Genomic DNA, 9690 nt, shown 5'->3' with positions numbered 1-9690 from the left:
CCGCTTCTTTATACGAATGCACATGTCTTAACGGATACAATAGTCCAGTTTTTTTTAAACCCCAAACAAATGCAACAAATGTTGGTCAACCCAAATAACATAATAAAAGCGTCTGGGAGGAAGCCTAGCTGTTTTATGACGTCACCTTTTAATTTCCAGCCTGTGGCTCAGTTGTCCAAAAGAGTAGAGCTGTCCAAGAGACGCGTGGGGACGAGTCTATATTTGCACCACTGTTGACCCCGTTTGAATACAAGGCTTGTAATTTTTTTTGGGGGGGAGGGGTGGGGTATATTCATTTTGGGGGAGAAGTGGGTATAACCTCGCAGGCGTTTGCCGTATAAGAAAGCTTTCCAGCACAAATCCACTTATATATCTTACGAGGGTGTTAGATAAATTGCGAAACGCAAGGGAATTATTGGTTTAAAGGCAAAATGTCGATTTTCTATAGAATGATTTTTCAAAAACAATAAAAATCGCTAAAAAGCGGGAGATTTGGTGACCAACGCGGGAGAAGGGATCCAAAATCTTGAGACTCCCGGGAGAGTTGACATGAATGAATGAATTCATCGCAGCAGATAAAAAATCGTTTATTTGCCTTTCCTTTAATTTTTTTTCAAAGGATTTTCAGTTTAGAGTATTTATTATTTTTTTTCTAAACAAACGTGACCAGGGATTTAAAAAATACTGAAAAATATTTTTTTAGACCAATTCATGTGCTAGCCATTGGGGTATTTTGGTCATATGTTTTTCATTTTGACCGGTATGCCTAATTCCATGCTCAATATTTCCGTGAAAAAAATTCGTCACGATTTCAAAAATTTAGGCTGCCATTTTACCAGATTTTGACAGACGAACAATCGAACATTGTTTTGACATGGGACTCGTAATCTCTCGTACGGTGTTCGTGGTCAATAAATCAACAAGAGGAGTACACAAACAAGATTTTTAGAGCACATTTCGGTAGGTTTGGAAAAATGTTCACTTGTCAGTTACTTGGGACGAGTTACCACAGCTTTCAAAGAGTGTTGAAGGAGAATTTAATAACAGTTTCAGACCAAGCGTACCATTCGTACCAGCACACGTGCCATGGTCGCGTCTCCCGCAGTCGATGGAGATCTCGACAAAATTGGGCACTAAACAAGCAAAACGAGCATCCTAACTCAATGCCTAAATACTCTAGCTCACTTGGCTATGGACTGTACGGCGTTTGGGAAAACTTATCAGTAAAACAATGACCCAATGCCTTCCAGTAATTGCTGAAGAGCATGCAACAAATTTTAGCAAACCCAAGTGATACTAAAAGGTGAATAACACCTTGGCAGAAAAGCTTATATTGTAAAACAATCAAAACAGATTATTATATCGTTTTGTTCATAAATCCAGGCTGTTGTGTTGTTTTTAAAACTGACCAAATAGGACGTGGAGGAAATGGAAGCAAAAAACAATCCCCACCAATCATGACTCTCGATGAAAAAAAAAAAGACTAATATATTGCCAAAACCTCTAACAATTAGCCTACACCCTACACCTTACGTTTATTGGTATTTTTAGCGAAGAAAAACTCAGCGCGATGCAATAAGCTGCCGCCATCTTTTTTGTGTTTGTTTCAAAATGACAGAAACAAGAGGGAGTAGCAGGGGTAAGACCACGGGCGCAAGGAATTCAACAATCCCAAATAAAATTAAAGATTGTGTCAGCTATTCAAATCTCGATAACAAAAAAAAAAAAAAAAAAAAAAACGCCTAAAGGTAAACTTCTCTCGCTACTTTCTAAAATTTCAAGCTGAGCTGCAATCAGCGACAAAACTGTTGAAAATTTTAGCGCTTCAAATGCAGTTTCAGATGGAAATCTAAACTACGTAGCATAGTGACTTTGATATCTTCCCCTCTCCATCCCAACCCCCTCTCCCCCAAATAGACAGCAACTTTTAATGGGGGGGAGGGGGATGTGAGTAATAAAAAGTTCCCATATTGTAAATTATTTCAGTAAGACTACTTTTTAGATGTCATTTTCAACAGGTTTTGTCGCTGATTGTGGCTGCATGTATACCATGTAGCGTTTGAACAACACTGAAGCAACTGTATATCACTGTCGCAGCATTTCCTTTCTATTAGAAACTTAGTATAGTATTATGCTTTCAATTTCGTCGATATTCGAGAAAAAAAGTTTGTATTACAGCCCTAAATAAGAAGGGCTATCGACAATCCTTAATACATAACCAGAGTGAAAAACTAAACACCGGACAGGAAGGTGTACGATTAAACAAACTATGGGCTCCCTGTGTTCTCCAGCTCGAGGCTATTTCTTCAAAATGGCGGCTGTCTCCCGTAGAGAGAAGTAAACATTCACCAAAAAAGCAAGGTTCCCTCTGAAAAGTTGCGACATCATGAAGGTAAACCCTGACAATTTCTTTTATGTTGAGGTGTATCTTACTAGTGCTGTCGCAAAGATGATCGTTCAATTGTCAAATTTCTGTAATATTTGCGAGTATTGCTTGTTTCGTTACCATAGCGAAAAGCGCCAATTTGATGGCCGCTCTTACAGTTTTCGCAAGCTAACTAAGTGTCTTTCTTCCCTGACTTACTTTATTAAGTAAATAATATCACTTTGGTGCAGCTTGTGAGTGTGGTGTTTGCTTTCAAGTTGAAAAAACGATAAACTATTTTAACGTTTTTATAAAACTGTATCTCTGTCTTTCAATCAGATCGACATTTCTCTCTAGTCCTCCTTTTAAAGATGGTTGTGTTGTGATAAATGCCCAAACATTATTTGCTTTCTAATAATTCTGTATGAGGAACGGAACTACTTCTAAATTAGTTTAAGTTTAGCTCCTTTGAACCATGCATGATTGTTGATAAAATAGTTTTCAGCGTGAACCTTTATTCACTCTCACTGAATACTCTGTGTGAGTGTGTCGCAAAGCTCTATTTTTTAATCATCATACCTGTCAACTCCCCTACATTAGGCGGGAGTCTTAAGGTTTTGGACCCCTTCTCCCGCTCTCCCACGTTGAGCACCAAATCTCCCGCTTTTTAGGGATTTTTATCACTTCCGAAAAATTCTTCTATAGAAGATCTTCATTTTGCCTATTTTCTATTAAAATATTTGAAACAATAATTCCCTTGCGTAGCACAATTTAAGTGGATTTGTTGGTAAGAGCTTCCTATACGTCAAACGCCTGCCAGGTTAAACCCACCCCTCCCCCCAAAATAATTCTCAAGCCTTGAGATTTTCGATGGTTGACAGGTATGAATACTTCTGGCCAAAAACCCATCTTCAACTATTCAACTATCCTGCTTGCATGATAGTAGTAGTTGTTACAGTTAGCATTCTTCTTGTGCTTTTAAGTATCAGCTTATGTTTGATTTTCTAGAATTTTTCATCTCATCTTATGGTGTCGTATAATTCACGGACAGTGGGTTGACCCCAAAAGGAGGGGGGGGGGGGGGGCAAAGGCCCCTAATTGGTTGCACAAAGCATTTGCTTGCATCTGTTAGTTTAAAATACTCAAACTCACGTGCAAAATGAGGTCGTCTACTTTAAATAGTGGGGCTTGCTGCCCCCCGTGGCGGACCCAGTGCCCCCTGCCCCTCCCCGCCTGCTGCCCCTGGATGGGCGTAACAATCATGATGGTGCTGATGGTTATGGTAATGGCAGGGAGGTTGCAAAAATGGGAAGCAAAGGTTTCCAATCAGATGTTCAATTCATCTGCTTTCACCCTTTAGTTTGATATACTGGATTTCACATGCCCCTTTCTCCTCCCCATACGACAGGCCACAGTCTTTGCTGTGAGGCCAAACTGTTATTATCCATGGTGCTGGTGACTGACGTTGTTTTTTTTTCTACTTAAGAGAGTATTTACAATTCCTGAGAAGGTCACAGGAGGTGGAGGCAATGTCAGCTATTGCTGGCAAGTCAAACAAGGCAACTACCTTGCTGTCACCGGGTATGGAGACTTACTTCATGTTATTCTATTTGTATGCTTTGGCCCTAGGCATTTTATATGTCACCAGCCCGAACCCCTGGAGTATTATTTATGTACAATGTCTGATTGACATATTGTTTTGACAGGAGCAATAGAGTGGTTTGTATATATGACCGCCATGGTGATCAACTGGATGAAATCAGTTTACCTGGGTATGTGATGTACTAATATAGACTTATGTATCTCTCCATCACTGAATAGTTATAGATATTGATAGAATCTTTTGCCATTTCTTTCCCAAAAAAATCAAGATTGTTGTAATTTAATTGTAAACCCCAATACCCCCCTCCCCCAAAAAATTCACAGAATAAGGCTGAATGTACAACAGTATGGGGTGGATAAATTTCATAGTCTTTTTCATTTGTTTGTGTTGGACCAGCTTGTGCTCTGGGATGGCCTGGGATAAAGATGGTGACACCCTGGCTATCATTCAGGACAAAAATGGCATCATCTACCTTTGGGATGCCAACTCGCTCAAGACCACCCAGCTTGAGAGTGGGCTTAGAGACACCCTCACATTTCTCTTGTGGTCAAAAGTTGGACCTCAGCTGGCAATAGGTGAGTTGGTGAAAATCTTTAATGTAGTTAACTGTAGCTGGGAATGCATAATAAAATTCATTCCCTATTCTAACAGTATCACCATCAGCCAGAATTGCTCGGCTGACCATATGTACATAAGACGTGGCGGACTACAGAGTTACAGCAAGTTTTATACATAATTATTTAGCAATATCTTCTGCATCAAAACCACAGTAATCTCATTTATTTATTTCTGCTACTGTAACCATGGTTACAAAAAGTGCTGCTTAAAAGCATTGATTGTAAAATTATGAGTATCATTCTAACTATTTGGAACCAAAGAGAAATAAGGTTTTTCATGTAAATGTAAAACAATTAATAATAAACATATTAATTACTGTATTTGGATATTAGTGTTTTACCAGAAACTAAAACACTTGTATTTTCCATATTTTCACTAGTGAAGATAGAAAAAAGTTAGGTACCGAAATGTCCTGGATGTACATACATGTGCATCAAATAAACAGCTTTAGCGCCCATTTTTCGTGGTAAAAACAGTTTGTTGCTGCGCTCACTCGTAAAATATAGTTTCCACCACTCGAAAATAAACTTCATACAGTATTGTCATGCCACCGTGTAATGTCCTTTTTATATTATTTTGTACACAAAATAAATGAACATGGACTGTTTTTTATTGGTTGAAGAGATCCAAAATTTAAAGTCTGGCGGGATGGCAAATATGAAATATTTGTGTTTTATTTTAATATTTTTCCATCATTTCCAGGTACCTCTAAGGGAAATTTGTTGATCTACAACCACCAGACATCAAGGTATGTAGTGCCATCAGTTTTTAACCTAGATTTTTTCATGGGGGGTCATGAAACCTAAAAATGTGGTCATTTTGGCTGGGTAAACTGGGGGGGGGGGGATTTTAATTGTGCCAGGAATAATAAGGTAGTTGCTAGATTCTTTCCAATGGAATCACCTGTTTTAGCAGGTAGGTTGCAATGCACATACATTGTTATATGACCTAGTGGTTGTGTTATCAGCAGCGCATCAGGAGCTCAAAACCAACTTGCTTCAAAACATGTATTTTGTTTTGCCACTCTATAACAGCTACAGAAATGCAAGTCAGAACTTGTGGCAAATTGTGCTGGCTTGCATGTCATTTGGCCAGGGCTTTAATTATTGAACCTTTCTGATTGAGGAATGATTGGTCTGAGAAATGACCGATCCTGATTGAGGAAGGGGCTTCATTCACTTTGTTACTAACAGCAGGGCTTCTGAAATTACGCGGAAAAAACTCAAAATTATGTGGGATTCTCTTTGCTAAATTACCCGGAAAATCAATCATTACGCGCTAAATTACGCTGTATTTTACTATACATTTTTCTTTAAAAATCAAAATTTTGCTGGATTCTTTACTGAATTACTCGCAAAATTACACGGAATATCAACTGTTACACCCAAACTACATTTTGTTTCGAAGGAAAGCACGAAATAAGTTGAAAAAGGTTTATTTTTTGTGCAAAAATATCTTAGGCAAGTTTTCATTGGCTCCTAGCCACCAGCCAATTAAGAAAGTTATTTTATTATTAGTCCTAGGCCTTCACGGTTTAGCAAAGAATGCCTAGTCATTTTACTTGTTTTCGAAATTCAGTTCGAAATATCGCACTCTTACGAAGAATATCTGTCTTTTTTTTATGAGAAATGAAAAAAAGATCCCTAAAAGAACACATCAGCTGTGCACTTAAATATTTTGTCTTTCAAAATTTAGCTAAATTACGCAGGATTACACGGAAATTTGTGGATTACGCGGAGAGCCCTGTAACAGAGATTCTTGATGTCTATTTCCATAATTTTTGCCTGCCTTGAATTTTTCTGAATCATGATTGATGGTTTATTTGTTCCCTTCTTTGCGTGCATAGCTTTCTTATGTATGTCTTTTTTAGTTTTTTTTATTAAGGCTTAAGGAGTGGACCTGTTTTTTTTTATGTTCCCTTCTTTGCGTGCATAGCTTTCTTATGTATGTCTTTTTTCAGTATTTTTTATCAAGCCTTTAGGAGAAGACTTGTTTTTTTTTTATGTTCCCTTCTTTGCGTGCATAGCTTTCTTATGTATGTCTTTTTTCAGTATTTTTTATCAAGCCTTTAGGAGTAGACTTGTTTTTTTTTGGTTCCCTTCTTTGCGTGCATAGCTTTCTTATGTCTTTTTCAGTATTTTTTATTAAGGTTTTAGGAGTGGACCTTGGGGGTGCGAGCCCATCCCCTGCCGTCCCCCTCCCTGTGTATGGGCCTGGAAATGCAGCGATTTATGTAATGTTTCTAAACTACATTAATTTTTTTTCCAGAAAAATTCCAATCCTTGGTAAACATACAAAAAAGATTTCTTGTGGCTGCTGGAATACTGAGGTACAAATGCATATACTGTCTGGTGTGTAGTGCCTGTATATATTCTTCTTCATGATAATGTGTAGACACACCTGTCTATCTTGTTTTCAAACCTAACCCAGGTTTAGAAATGTCTTTTCTGTGACATAAGATGATTTACTCTTTAGCTTCTCAAAAAAGCCTTTCATTACATCTCCATACTTTGAATACTTCTCCTTGAAAGACGTTACAAGGTATTGTACCCCCTCCTGGGTGTGGTCCATGGGTGGTTTATTGATTATTTTTTTCTTCAGAATTTGCTGGCACTTGGTTCAGAGGACAAGTCCATCACTATTAGTAATGAAGACGGTGACACTCTCAGACAGGTATGGACAAAATCCTCTCCATTTTATGAGCACGTCTGATGATTAGGGTGGATCTTCCAGGCCTTGCTTTGATAGAATTGATAATTTCCAGTGCCTTAAAGCATACATGCACCATACTGTACCTCCCTATTTTTAAATGGTTTTGCCCAACATGGGCTTTCTATGGTCAACTTTGTTCTCTGTCTATGGTTCATATTGTTTTAATTGACATCATTAGGTCACTCTATGGTCCATCGGGAATGTTTTGACTGGCATCATCCGGTCCATTCTTTACCCCTTGGGAATGTTTTGATTGGCATCATCTGGAACATTCTTTAACCCTTGGGAATGTTTTGACTGGCATCAACCGGTCCATTATTTACCCCTTGGGAATGTTTTGACTGGCATCAACCGGTCCATTATTTACCCCTTGGGAATGTTTTGACTGGCGTCATCCGGAACATTCTTTACCCCTTGGGAATGTTTTGACTGGCATCATCTGAAACATTCTTTACCCCTTGGGAATGTTTTGTTTGTAATCATCCGGACCATTCATTACCCCTTGGGAATGTTTTGACTGGCATCATCCGGTCCATTATTTACCCCTTGGGAATGTTTTGACTGGCATCATCTGGAACATTCTTTACCCCTTGGGAATGTTTTGATTGGCATCATCCGGTCCATTATTTACCCCTTGGGAATGTTTTGACTGGCATCATCTGGACCATTCATTACCCCTTGGGAATGTTTTGACTGGCATCATCCGGAACATTCTTTACCCCTTGGGAATGTTTTGACTGGCATCATCCGGTCCATTCTTTACCCCTTGGAAATCATCCGGTCCATTATTTACCCCTTGGGAATGTTTTGACTGGCATCATCCGGACCATTCATTACCCCTTGGGAATGTTTTGATTGGCATCATCCGGTCCATTATTTACCCCTTGGGAATGTTTTGACTGGCATCATCCAGACCATTCATTACCCCTTGGGAATGTTTTGACTGGCATCATCCGGTCCATTCTTTACCCCTTGGGAATGTTTTGACTGGCATCATCCGGTCCATTATTTACCCCTTGGGAATGTTTTGACTGGCATCATCCGGACCATTCATTACCCCTTGGGAATGTTTTGACTGGCATCATCCGGAACATTCTTTACCCCTTGGGAATGTTTTGACTGGCATCATCCGAAACATTCTTTACCCCTTGGGAATCATCCGGTCCATTATTTACCCCTTGGGACAGGGAACATTCTTTACCCCTTTGGAATGTTTTGACTGGCATCAACCGGTCCATTATTTACCCCTTGGGAATGTTTTGACTGGCATCATCCGGAACATTCTTTACCCCTTGGGAATGTTTTGACTGGCATCATCTGAAACATTCTTTACCCCTTGGGAATGTTTTGTTTGTAATCATCCGGACCATTCATTACCCCTTGGGAATGTTTTGACTGGCATCATCCGGTCCATTATTTACCCCTTGGGAATGTTTTGACTGGCATCATCTGGAACATTCTTTACCCCTTGGGAATGTTTTGATTGGCATCATCCGGTCCATTATTTACCCCTTGGGAATGTTTTGACTGGCATCATCCGGACCATTCATTACCCCTTGGGAATGTTTTGACTGGCATCATCCGGAACATTCTTTACCCCTTGGGAATGTTTTGACTGGCATCATCCGGTCCATTCTTTACCCCTTGGAAATCATCCGGTCCATTATTTACCCCTTGGGAATGTTTTGACTGGCATCATCCGGACCATTCATTACCCCTTGGGAATGTTTTGATTGGCATCATCCGGTCCATTATTTACCCCTTGGGAATGTTTTGACTGGCATCATCCAGACCATTCATTACCCCTTGGGAATGTTTTGACTGGCATCATCCGGTCCATTCTTTACCCCTTGGGAATGTTTTGACTGGCATCATCCGGTCCATTATTTACCCCTTGGGAATGTTTTGACTGGCATCATCCGGACCATTCATTACCCCTTGGGAATGTTTTGACTGGCATCATCCGGAACATTCTTTACCCCTTGGGAATGTTTTGACTGGCATCATCCGAAACATTCTTTACCCCTTGGGAATCATCCGGTCCATTATTTACCCCTTGGGACAGGGAACATTCTTTACCCCTTTGGAATGTTTTGACTGGCATCATCCGGTCCATTCTTTACCCCTTGGAAATGTTTTGACTGGCATCATCCGGTCCATTCTTTACCCCTTGGGAATGTTTTGACTGGCGTCATCCGGACCATTATTTACCCCTTGGGGATGTTTTGACTGGCATCATCTGAAACATTCTTTACCCCTTGGGAATGTTTTGTTTGGCATCATCCAGACCATTCTTTACCCCTTGGGAATGTTTTGTTTGGCATCATCCGGACCATTCATTACCCCTTGGGAATGTTTTGACTGGCATCATCCGGTCCATTCATTACCCCTT

General features: G+C 39.7%; 1 protein-coding gene across 1 annotated transcript in view; it reads left to right on the top strand.

Annotated features, from left to right (window-relative positions):
* Nucleotides 1-2272: 2272 nt before the first annotated feature.
* Nucleotides 2273-9690, top strand: part of LOC116601466 (WD repeat-containing protein 19) — a 37578-nt gene continuing 30160 nt past the window's right edge. The window contains exons 1-7 of the mRNA XM_048733377.1: nucleotides 2273-2392; nucleotides 3852-3946; nucleotides 4072-4137; nucleotides 4365-4543; nucleotides 5289-5334; nucleotides 6855-6915; nucleotides 7188-7259. Coding sequence (XP_048589334.1) covers nucleotides 2387-2392; nucleotides 3852-3946; nucleotides 4072-4137; nucleotides 4365-4543; nucleotides 5289-5334; nucleotides 6855-6915; nucleotides 7188-7259 — 525 coding nt within the window. The 5' untranslated portion in view covers nucleotides 2273-2386. The remainder of the gene's footprint in view (nucleotides 2393-3851; nucleotides 3947-4071; nucleotides 4138-4364; nucleotides 4544-5288; nucleotides 5335-6854; nucleotides 6916-7187; nucleotides 7260-9690) is intronic.

The sequence above is a fragment of the Nematostella vectensis genome, chromosome 10 (assembly GCF_932526225.1).
Source record: "Nematostella vectensis chromosome 10, jaNemVect1.1, whole genome shotgun sequence".
Classification (NCBI taxonomy): Eukaryota; Metazoa; Cnidaria; class Anthozoa; order Actiniaria; family Edwardsiidae; genus Nematostella; species Nematostella vectensis.
Note: the sequence above shows the minus strand (reverse complement) of the source record. Positions and strands in the feature narration are given on the sequence as shown.